Source organism: Podarcis cretensis, assembly GCF_951804945.1.
Source record: "Podarcis cretensis genome assembly, chromosome: 2".
Lineage (NCBI taxonomy): Eukaryota > Metazoa > Chordata > Lepidosauria > Squamata > Lacertidae > Podarcis > Podarcis cretensis.
Genome location: NC_137171.1, coordinates 101,610,291 through 101,622,728, shown reverse-complemented (window position 1 = coordinate 101,622,728; position 12,438 = coordinate 101,610,291). Strand labels below are relative to the sequence as shown.

At 41.3% G+C, this 12,438-nt stretch overlaps 1 protein-coding gene across 13 annotated transcripts in view; it reads right to left on the bottom strand.

Annotated features, from left to right (window-relative positions):
* Positions 1-588: 588 nt before the first annotated feature.
* Positions 589-12,438, bottom strand: part of MAGI1 (membrane associated guanylate kinase, WW and PDZ domain containing 1) — a 489,041-nt gene continuing 477,191 nt past the window's right edge. For 11 of the 13 annotated variants that reach the window (XM_079957815.1, XM_079957821.1, XM_079957818.1 and 8 more), the window contains 5 exons: positions 10,985-11,075; positions 10,782-10,842; positions 9,411-9,557; positions 8,598-8,736; positions 589-3,468 (listed from right to left, as the gene is read on the bottom strand). In XM_079957815.1, coding sequence (XP_079813941.1) covers positions 2,708-3,468; positions 8,598-8,736; positions 9,411-9,557; positions 10,782-10,842; positions 10,985-11,075 — 1,199 coding nt within the window. In that variant the 3' untranslated portion in view covers positions 589-2,707. Of the gene's footprint in view, positions 3,469-5,221; positions 5,311-8,597; positions 8,737-9,410; positions 9,558-10,781; positions 10,843-10,984; positions 11,076-12,438 lie in introns of all 13 variants that reach the window. The other 2 variants (XM_079957816.1, XM_079957817.1) reach the window with 1 other exon arrangement.

Here is a 12,438-nt window from a genome sequence, read left to right as displayed (position 1 = left end):
CGAATCCATTATTCCACTCATGCCATGCTTTTTCTCCAAAGGGACTTAGATGTGATCCTTCCCCAGGCAGGTTGCACTGCTTAGGCCTCTTCGCTCCAGCAATATAACTCCATCATATACTGGATGGATCCGAGATCAATTGAGATGTTGCCCTGCTGATAAAGGACCCTAGTCAGAAAGTCACTGAAACGCAAACCCAAGAAAGGAAAATGCATACAATAGGAAACCAAGAAAGCGGCCTTTCACTGAGCGAGGTCATTGGTTTATTTAGCTCAGAATTTACTTCTGGCAGCAGTTCTGCAGGTTTTCAGACAGCCCTGGAGCCAGGAATGACCCCGGAAACTCTACTGTTGACCTATGGCCCTTACTCTTCTCCACTGGCTATTAAAGCTATTGTGATTTGGGAACACAACTGCACACACTGCTGGTCTTCCACTGGTTCAGCCAAGACACCCACATACAAACCTCTTTGTACCTCCTAAGGGAGTCTTGCATCCTTCTTTTGTCAAGTACTATATAAGGAGAGCAGGGCAAACCTGGCCGAGTCGTACCACAGACTTTCTTCATCTTACCACTACAGCCGTATGATTACTTTGTATGGAAATCTTTATTTGATAATAAAAATAGCATTCACAGACTCTTTCCTTCTTAGTAGCTACATCATATACATTGTGTTTTATCCCAAGGAAAGAATTTTATACTGGGTAAAGTCCACATCTACTTATAACTAATGTCATGTATAAACCCGATTAAGTCAAATAAAGCTATGAACAATGTAGTATTTATATATGCATAGTGTTTTATAAAAAAGATTGGCCCACATACTGCTTTTCATCGACACAGAAGAGAGAGCATTATGACTATAGCACACTGCAGGAAATGAGGACTGAAGAACACAGACCGCACACAAGTGCCTAAGGGTCAAACAGGCAGCCCCCTCCCCCCCAACCATGAGGAAAGATATGATATTCAAACCAACAAAAGCTTCAGTTACTTATACAGTCTCCTGTTTAAAACAGCTTTACATACCTGATTCAGTTTACATTAAAATATATCCTCATGAATCAATTTGTTCCATTTTTTCCAGAAATATAAACACTTAGCACATTCCCCACAGCTAAATTTTGTCATAAAGTCTCTTTTATATAAGAAAAAAGGCAACAGTTTTTTTGTTTTGTTTTCAACAGGCTCTATTAATTACAATTTAAACTCTGTACACACAATGATTGGCCATCTCTTTTTTTCCTTTTTCTTTACAGTACCATGGCAACAACAGTGATAGACTTGTAATCCTTACTCGTGTGTGTGTGTGTGTGTAAAAGATGGTGAAACAGTATACATGTACACATCAATGCACTGTAAAAAAAAAAAAAAGCAGCAGTCTTTAAACCTTTAGTGGTCCAATGGTAATGGCAAACATTTTGGCTCAGCTAGGCAGTAATCCATTAATATCTCATATCAGTACTACAGCAGACTTACCACACAATTTTGCCATTAAAAAAAATAGAACCTTGTATTGGTTTCTCCCCATTCTTTACAGTCCAGAAGTACAGCATATACTTGGTGTTGAAACCCCAAAGCCAAACTTTCCAGCCACTGCTTCTTTTAACAGTCCTCGACACATCACATTTCCTTTGCAAATGCACTTCTTTTGTCTCAAGTAAGTGTGGACCAGCAAATCGGAAAAACGAAACAAAACAAAAAACAGAATCCTAGAGAGGCAGCTCCATTTGGCAATAATAGTAATAAAAACATATAGCCTGAACTGAAGGCATCAAAACCCAGTCTGTGAAAGGAGAGTTTGTTCCTCAAAATGCATCTTGACTCAGGAACCAAAACTAATATAAATTTCCCTTCAGAGTAGACAAATGATATTGTCCAGACTCCAGTTTCATCCGCCCAGTCGAAGAAGACTCACAGTGGTGCTGCCTTTGTGAAATATACAGTGTCCAGATAGGGGGAAAAAAAAGATGGTTGATCCCATGTGTGACACAATGGCTCCCAGTCCTTGGCCACCTTGCTTCCTTTTAAAGGAGACCCAAAAGTACATATTGTTCATGGAACACACTATAAATTCCTTTTAACATCTTGTGCTGTGTGGATTTGTATAAATATCCTTCATCCTAATAGTAGTCTCTTCAAATAGTTCTTAATTTTAGCAATACGTTCTTTATATGTAAAGGGGGGGAACACCCTTCTACCACAGTACTTCTCGGTTATTAATTATAAACCTACTCTTATGAGAACACTCTTCCTCCAACCCATCTTTTAGGAAATCCTACATAACGTCACTGCAGTGAATCGCAATGAGAGCAAATCAGTGTGGTTGGTCATAAAACCCTTAACCGTTGTTGGCTCGCCCTCCAAATAACTAGGAAAGGGACAACAATGAAACAAAAAGTTATCAATGAAAGGTTTTATGCTCATTATGGTTACTGATTATGGAAGAACACAACTTTCATAATCCTTCAAGACCAACATTTGGCGACATTTTTTTTTAATGAATACATTGGAAAATACTTTAATGTTGTCATAAACCAGGCACAAGACTTGCACAAACTCTCATGATTTAGATTTCATTGCACTGTTGCTGTTGGAGGCATTGGATGTGGGGAACTAAAATGGATTCCCAGCTTGCTACCTTCGCGCTCTTGGGAACTCTGAATGCTGGAAAGGCCGCAGTTGTATCTTGATCTTGCAAAACCCACTAGATACTGAGGTCAGTACTGCATTCCTTATAGGGTCGCCGCCTTTGCTCAGGGGGGTGCCTGTTATTTTTATTAGTGTCGTATTTTAGAGCACGCTCTTCCTTCTCCCTGAAACCCACTCTATCATCTCTATTCCTTTTGTCAGGAGACCTCTCTCTCCTCCGTTCTGGGGTCCTCTCCCTTCTCCTGTCAGTTGACTTTGCCCTCCTTTCAGGGGGGGAGCTCTCCCTCTTCCTGTCAGGTGACCTTCGTTGATCCATAAGCCTTTCGAGCGACCGCCTCCTTCTGCTTGGTGAGCCATCCCTCCTGCGGGCTGGTGACCTCTCCCTCCGTCTCTCTGGAGAAAAGTCTCTCCTCTTCTCATGTCTTTCCCTTCTCTCCAAAGTGTTGTCAGCACTCCTGGTCCCTTCCCTCCTCTTCTCGGGAGATTTCCGTTTTTGTCCATTGATCACCACCACCCTCTCCAGTTGCCGGTCTCTCCTGCCTTCCGGGGACCTGTCTTTTTTCCTGCCTGCTATGCTATTGCTGTTTTTAGAAGTTCCATTCCATGTGTGGTGCTCATTAGATTGTCTGCCAAACTCTCTGCTGCCTTTTGGGTCCTTAACATATATCCGCTTGTCTCCATGTTGTGATGATTTGTGAAGATCTGGTGGATAACTGGGCTCCAATGATGTGTGTTGTCGTCTGTCAGATGGCATGTTTTTCACTTCCGATACATTTTGTGAACCTGTGGCTGGACTGTTCCTGTCACTGCTGGGGTCTGAAAAAAAGACAACAAACATGTTTGGTATCGGCACCTTCGTCTTAAGAGTCTGACACCAGTCATTCATTCCTCAGGCTTCATTAGTGACAAAAACAAACAACTGTTAAGCAGTCAGGCCAGATTCTGGTCTCCTCTACATCAGGAGTGGGGGAATTTTAAACTTTCCCAGGTTCAAATGAGAATATGTTTACATATTATGCCAAGTCGGACCATTGATCCATCTAGCTCAGTATTACCTACAATGACTGACAGCTGTTCCCCAGGGTTTTAGACAGTGGTACCTCGGGTTACAGACTCTGCTACCCCGGAAGTAGTACCTCGGGTTAAGAACTTTACCTCAGGATGAGAACAGAAAGCGCGCGGCGGCAGCAGGAGGCCCCATTAGCTAAAGTGGTACCTCAGGTTAAGGCCGGTTTCAGGTTAAGAACGTACCTCCGGAACGAATTAAGTTTGTAACCAGAGGTACCACTGTATTTCCTGCTCTGCTTGGAGATGCTGGATGTTCTGCAAGGTTTTACATGCCAAGGATGCGCCTCACAACTGCGTTATGGCCCTTCCCTACCCTAATTCCTTTAGAATTAATAATCTTATATCCAATTAATATCTCCATATCCTTTTCCTTTCATTGCCACCTCCCTGTGTTAAATGTCTGTTAAAGAAAAGGAGTGTGTTTATATATTTTTTTAGGAAAAAATGGGAGGCAGGGAGAAAATGCTCTTCTTGGAAAGCTTAGTGTTTTATTCATATAGTTTTCTTTTAAGTGTACAAACATCTTGTTGAGTGATGTGCCTTGGAGATACAGATTTCAATGGCATAGCGTTTATACTATGACCCTTGCGTTCCTATTCTTGGAAACAGTAGGCATACAGCTTAACTCCAGTTTGTTTCAATATATCATGGAAGTGTGGTGGGAACAATTTTGGTTTTGCCACAATGACTCAACTTAAACACACACAATGAGAGGCAGCAAGGAGGATGGGGAATGGAGAAGGACAGGATCTCATCTTATTAAAGCAATGGAAAGCTGTTTAGATGTGCAGAATGGAGCTCGTAGGAATATTAAAATCTCCTTTGCAACAAATGTACATGATGTAAGCTCAATGACATTGTAATGGCAATATGAAAAGCAAAGAATTGGTGCTAGAGTGAATTTTAAAATTTGACACATCATTTGCAATGGATGGTTGTGAATTGTGTATTATAAAAATGTCAAACTATTGCAGTTAGGTTGCTTTGAGGGGTGTGTGTTATTTATATATACACATATGTCTTCTATAAGACATTTTTATATCAAGATACCCAACAAGTGCCCAACAGGTGTTTTAGGAAAACTAAAGTGACCAAATGCATTAGAGTCCAAGACTCTTCTTTCTCTCCTCCTGAATATTAAATAAACTTCTGAGAAGTGAGCTCTTTTCTTGATCAACCAGCTTAGTTTTGGTTTTGTGCAGGCCATTATTTTGATGACTTCTAGGTGGAAACCATGTTCAAGTTTCATCTTATCAGCTGGCTTTCAAAAAAATAAAAATATGGAGGACCACGTTCTTCTCTTCTATTGATGCCAACTTATTTTGGTATCTTGTGGTCCACAGTAGGAGACCGTGTTGCTGAGTGTACTTACAGTAATTCAAGGAACTGCAGGTTGCTCAGAATGAATTGCCGTATATACAGAAGTATAGCAAAGCGGAAAGCAATGTGAGAGAATTAGGCCACAGCACAGAAACACCTAGTATTGATTTTAGCTACAAACCGTAGTTTGATTATGGCCCATAAGGTAGAAGCAAGACTCCCCGAGCTTGTCATTTCTCATACATGCAGCGATATTAGGAGGTATCATCGCTGAGGAAGGAAGAGCCCGGCACCAAGAAAAGTAGGAGAAAGAGAAAGAGAAAAGTAGAATGTTTAGATACCCTATAATAAAGAGGAAAGAAAAAAAAAATCTTCATTTGTTTTATCTTAGAATAAAGAAAAGTTTATTTTTTTTTCCAAGTCCGGATCACCCAGATATAAGGCTGCAGAGATAGCAGTTGTTAAAGCGACATATTATAATTAAACATTTTAAAAAGGTGATTAGGTAACCCAGACAACTAAAGCATCCATTCTGAGAGAGAGAGAGGGAGAGAGAGGAAAAGAGGAAAGGAGAGAGAAAGACGGAGGAGAAAGAGACATAATTGGATAGTGAGACAGAATGTTAGAGGAAAACCAGTTAACATTCAACGACAAAAAGAAGCCCACGAAAGATCACAACGTTAAAAATAAGTACAAAACTCATTACAAAAATATACAGCCTCGTTAGAGAAGCACGTTCCAATCAAGTCAGAAAAATATCGGAACCTAACATATTATTTTTTCGAAGCAACTTGTTAGTGACTGCAGCGAACTGTAGATGCCTTAAGCTCCCCAAATGTTACAAGCACATAGCAGCAGCAGCAGCAGCAGCAAAGCCCCTTGCTCAGAAATGGAATTGGTTACGTGATTAACATTTGTTACGTGCAGCCAAAAGACAAAGAAAATAAAAGAAGCTGCCCCACCCCATGCCCTGGTGTTAGGATTTTTCATCCTCGGTGCAACAGACTTTCTTGAAGATGTGAAGCAATATTTTTTGCCCCCAAGGAAAAAACAACAACCCAGGATATATTTACGATGCTTAACATATGATTTTACAGCCAAAAGAGCATAGGAAAAGACAGAGTAAGAAAGAACATTACACAACTTTAGTCCTGCTGAAAGATGGCTAACAGAGTGGTTTGTACAAGAGAATTGCAAACACAAAAGAGCTTCGATTCATTAAGTACTACAAATGGATTTAAATTTATAGAGTGGAATCGGCCAGGCTATTCGGGCAAAGTGTAATTTTGCGGGCAATTGAGTGCACGGTCTTGAGTGTGTCATAAATAAAAATAGACGATGAACCTATGTTTGATACATTCGCACTGTTCCTTTTTACAACAAATAATTAGCAACTGGAGTGTGGGGTGTTTAGTGGAGATATCAACACCAGCCCAGCTTGGGGAAAAGCACTCCAGTGTGTCCGCAAGCAGCCTTACAGCTTCCTCTGACATTCTCTCTCTGTGTGTAAGGAAAAAAATCCCATCCCAGCACTTGCGGCATTGCTACTTCACGCCAAAGCAGCACCTGGTTGCCTTTGACAGAACAGTGGAAAGAACTCATTTATGTGTTGCCTTTAGGGAAGAATCTCACAAGTTGTTGTTTTTTAAACCATGTTAACGCCAACATGTTAAAAGGGACGCAGGTGGCGCTGTGGGTTAAAGCCTCAGCGCCTAGGACTTGCCGATCGAAAGGTCGGCGGTTCGAATCCCTGCGGCGGGGTGCGCTCCTGCTGCTCGGTCCCAGCGCCTGCCAACCTAGCAGTTCGAAAGCACCTCAGGGTGCAAGTAGATAAATAGGGACCGCTTACCAGCGGGAAGGTAAACGGCATTTCCGTGTGCGGCTCTGGCTCTGGCCAGAGCAGCGATGTCACGCTGGCCACGTGACCCGGAAGTGTCTCCGGACAGCGCTGGCCCCTGGCCTCTTAAGTGAGATGGGCGCACAACCCCAGAGTCTGTCAAGACTGGCCCGTACGGGCAGGGGTACCTTTACCTTTACCTTTAACGCCAACATGTTAGCTTGACTTTTTGAGGTGATTGTGTTTCTAGACCTGGCCTTATAAACATTTTGGGCCTAGATCTACGGGCCTAGACCAGCCTTCCTGGTGCCCTCCATGTGTCTTCCAGGCCAACCATCAGGGATGAAGGAAGTTCTAGTCTATGTCTGGGACGGAACAAGGCTGACGAGGGGTGGCCTAGATTGTAACTCCTCACACCTCAAGTTCAACTTTTCAGGACAAGCTGGATTGACACCTGGACACACGCTCAACCATTCATAAGATCAGTTCAACTTGGTGCAAATTTACTCTAAAAAGCCCAGCTTGTGACCCTTTAAATGTGGAATGCTCCCATCCACATGTGGCCTTGTGCTAACCAACCAACCCCTCCATTCAGTTTGTGGAGGAAAAAAAAGGACAATAAAGGGAGACTGGTTGGGACCATTGTAATTTCCCACACTGGGATAGAAGGAATATAATTTATTGATATATTATTAGCCCAAATATGGGGAAGCATAAAGGACATCTCTGTTCATTTATGTGCTTATAACTCATAACTGGTTGGAAACCTGTTATATAGCTGGGGAAAACCCCACAATCCAGGGCATACCTTCAAATAATTATCTCAAATAAATAAGACAGCGTAACATTATATACAATATTAAGCCACCCAAAACCTCTACCTAGGGAACTCAAATACAGTGGTGGGAAAAGAGGGTCATTTAACATTGACCTTATTTATTTGTTTTTAAACCCTTGGCAAGAAAATTTTATGTGATCTCACCGGACATGACAAAACACTGAGAATGGCAAATTGAATTTGTTCATAGCTTACACAGTTGTGAACGAACAAACATTAAAGAAGGTGGCAGGAGAGGGGTCCAAGTGTGTGTGTATATTTATATTTATATATATATATATATATATTGTATTGCATACTTTTAAAAAATAAATTTATAAATATTTACATAAATATAAGGGGACAGTAGAAGCCCAGACACCATCTTGGAATTCATGCCTACGGTTACAGACAACAGCCAAGGACAAAAGCCAAACAAAGGCTACAGCTTCAGAAGTATAATACAGGATTCCCATTTCTGCATTGATCAGAAGACGAGAGAAACAATTCATCCGCTGAGAAAGAGTTTGGCACAGTTCAATAAACATTCCTTGTTTGGTCGGACAGGATAGTAGGGTTTTTGTTTTTGTCTCTCTGGGGTTTTTTTTTTTTGCCCTCTCTGATCACCAAAAAAATACTGCTTTGAAGATGATCTTGCCTGCACACTGTGCCCCCACAAAAGTCCATAGTAGCAAGCAAAGGATGAAAATGTGTAGAGAAAATTCAGCACAAGTAAGGCAATTAAGCCACTTGTTGCCAAGGTTGGTAAGACACTGGTGGAAAAAAAAGAGAAAGAGAGAGGGGTGGGGGACAGAAAAGAATCCCCGCTTCAGATCTTGAGACATATCATTCATGGTGTGATGCCAGGAGGAAGAAAAGGAATGTTTTCATAGTTTGACCCACCATATTCTGGTACAGAGCCATCTCCACGTTTGAGAAACAGGCGAACTTTGCGGCCACCATTTTTAATTAGTTCTATGGCTCGGGCGTGCTTCATGTTTTTTGTGGTTTCTCCATTGATCTCCAGGATTTCATCACCGATCTGCCATAACAAAATAATCCATGATTAAAGAAAAATGCTGGAAGAACATGAATTTGGGCAATGTCCAATGCCCTTGTTCTGTTAGCACAATTATTTATAATGATGATGATGATGATTTATTTCTATGTCACCCAGCTGATTGTGTTGCCCCAGCCACTCTGGGCAGCTTCCAACAAATCAAAACACCCAACACGGTAAAACATTAAAGACTTCCCTATACAGGGCCGTCTTCTAAAGGTCAGATAATTGTTTATTTCCTTAGCACAACTGAATACAACTGCTTGCACAACTGAACTCTTCCCTTCTTTTCCTCCCACATGCGCCCTGCACCCTCCCCAAATCTGCCCCAGAAAGTTGAGGGGACAGAAACCAAAAGCACTGCTTTCACTGTACATACTAGTACTGCTCAAACATATGATAGTTTTGCAGAGAATTGTATGACGCAGCATTCCTGCATTGTCCATTCTATAACGGGCAATACAGGAAGCTTATCTCAGGGCCCTAAAAATCGCTGTACCCAGAGACCATCCTCTTTCCCCATGCCCACGGCTCCCTCAAACAGAGCAAGAGAAGAAGCAGGGAGCTGGGGGCAGAGATTCTGGTTCTCAACAGACTTTTCTTAGATCTAGTGAAAAGGGGAGCTCATGGAAAATGTTTTCTTTTTACAGACATACCCTCATTTTCCCGCATCTTTCAGCAGGACCGTCCTCCGCTAACCGCAGCACATAGAGATCCATGTTATATTCTCGGCCCCCTCGTAGGCTAAAGCCAAACCCTTTGGCTCCTCTTTCAAGCTCAACTGTGTAAAAATCCTGGTCCGACTAGAAGGGAAGTAATAAGAAGCAGTTTGAGACCAATTTGAAAGAGATTACAATTATCATTATTTTTAAGTTAATACGAAAAGTGCATCAAATCAGGCTTGTTTTCAGAAGAAATCTATCTGCTCTTAAAGACCCAATTTAGGATCCCAAATTAAGAGCAAATGACAGTGACCTTTCTTTCTTAATCTCATTCTGTATACAGAATTGAAGTTAACTACATAGTCATTACAGTGGTACCTTGGTTTAAGAACAGCTTAGTTTATGAACAACTCGGATTAAGAATGCTGCAAACCCGGAAGTGGGTGTTTTGGTTTGTGAACTTTGCCTTAGAAACAGAACATGTTGAGTGTGTTCCATTTGTAAATTGAGTCTCCCGCTGCTATGGGAAAGCACGCCTTGGTTTAAGAATGGACTTCCGGAATGGATTAAGTTCGTAAATCAAGGTACCACTGTACTTATAATTGCTAGGAAGTCTCCTATGTGATCCTTAGGCATACTGCGGGTACATCATATATCCTGTTTTCTAATTATTATTGTTTTATATATTGAGGAATACATAGCTAAGAAAGATACAAAAATGTCTTCCTCCTTTATCCTTTCCATATTGTAAACTAGCACTCAACAGGGAAGAATTGCAGCAGTTTCTATAGCAATTGTCAGCAGAAGATATAACAGATATGTGAGACCATAATAGTCAATGAAACAGGCACAAAACCACCTATGGAAGCGATGACCGGGGAGCTACTTCTAGGGATCTTTTACGACGCTGAGTTTTTACCTTCTAAATGTAGGCCTGGAACACAACTTACCACCATGGTGAAACTGAAGCAATCTTGCAAACACACCATGAATAGTATCATCACAGAATATTCACCACCTTTCTCATCAGTCATGTGTAAGCTTTGTCTGCTACAAACACATCTCTACTACAAATATGGTTGGGGCACCATTAGTGCACTTGAGTACATTAATTAGTGATTTATATTTTTCAGACAAACTAGATGGAGGAAGGGCGTAGGGCACAGATGAGGAAGCAGTGTGGCCTTTTGGATGTTGCTGCTGTACAACTCTCTCTAACCCTCTAGCTGTGATGGGAGTGGGAGTCAAACAACTTCTAGAAGGCCATTGGTTCCCCAGTCCTGAAGTAGGGCCTCAGCAATACAGATTTCCTGCAGGCATGCAAGGGACAGCATAAATGACACAATTTGGATAAGGACACCTTACCTGTGAGGCTGTGGGTGGTTTGAAATCGAATTGGGACTCTTGCTTTGGTTTTGTGTTGTTCCTGTTCAAATTGATAAGGAATGCGGAGGTGGGGAGTAGAGAGGGAGAGAGAACAGCATCAGTGTTATGGTTAGGAAGATGCATGGGAAGTAAAAGGGGAAAGAGAAGATCAACACACTTTCAGAAATGAACATTAGGCTGACCTGGTCTCCTGCGGCATTTGTTGAGGAGTATGTGTGGTTGTAATTGTAGCAATTTTTTCTGCATTGGTCAATAAGGTTGCATTGGAGGATTCTGCAAAATAAAGCAATGCCCTTTGTAAGGCAGGCTATTTTCGTGATAATGATTCACACACAGCTTTCCCTTGGCCAAAGTAACCCAAAGTCATCAAATACATTTTTAAACAACACGCTGCCCAACAAAGATTTGTACCGGCTCACATAATCCAGTAACAGACAGTGAATTATATAAGTGGTTGCCCACTGAGTATTTATTTAACACCACACTGGTTAACAGATTGCCTACGAAGCTTTAATATATTAGTAAGGTGGGAGTGGACTAGTGTATGTATGAAAATAATAGTGGAATTTCCCCTTCTTCCATCATGGCAGTGAACACATAATTGCATACAACATCAATTTTAGTTGTATGTCTAGGTTTTTATCCTTGTTGTTTAGGGCTTTTTATGCTTTGTGATCCTGTGATCTTTATGCTTTGTGATCCTAATATCTTTAATATTCGATTTGTCTCACAAGACGTTTTAGACCTCATGGTTGCAAGCACACGAGTGGGGTGGAGAGGCTGTCATTCTGGCATATCCAAAGACATTTCTTTGTCACTTTTTGACTCACTCTCACCATTTGACTCCCGATTTAAACAGAAACACTGAGCAATATCAGCATGTTTAGCTTTCTGTTGACTTGATGATACAGCTGGTAAAAGGGATTTGTTACACTTCATAATGTTTAAGAGCTGTTTTTCAAAAACAAAAAAAGCTGATTCTATGAAGGGTCGAGACAAACGCTCCCTAATTTCAACATTCACTTTCAAAAGCAGCATTCACATGCACACAGCCAAGTTGTTGAAAAAATAATTTGCTGAACACTCACACAGTTTCGATATTGTTTGGCAGCCTTTTCTCAACATCACTGCCCTTCTTTTTTTCTTTGCCCTCCCTGTCCTTGCTCCCTTATGGTATATTTTAGGGAAGTGTGTATTCAAATAAATAAACTATAAAAAATAACAGTCCACAATCACTTATTCCAATTGGCTTTGGTGACCTATGTGATTTTGTCCTTGACATCATCTTGTCTGGTGTATTATTATGGTGTCTTTGATAAAATCACACAGGTGACTGTAGCCAAACTGATTAAGGCAAGGGATGCCATGAACAATGATAGTAAAGAATGAGAAAATGTGTTTTGTTCTTCAGTTCTAAAGCAGGGGTGCTGTTGGCCAACCCTTCAAGGGCATGGCCAATGTCTTGGCACGTGTGAGTGCTCATACAGACATGCAGCCACACAAATACACATATAGAGACATGCCTGCCTGTTCTTCCACTGGTCTTTGGGGGAAGGATTTTCTTTCCCATAACAGCACTGAGCTAGGAGGAGAACTTGAGAAACAGGAAGGAGCACTAAGACACCAGGAAGGAGAA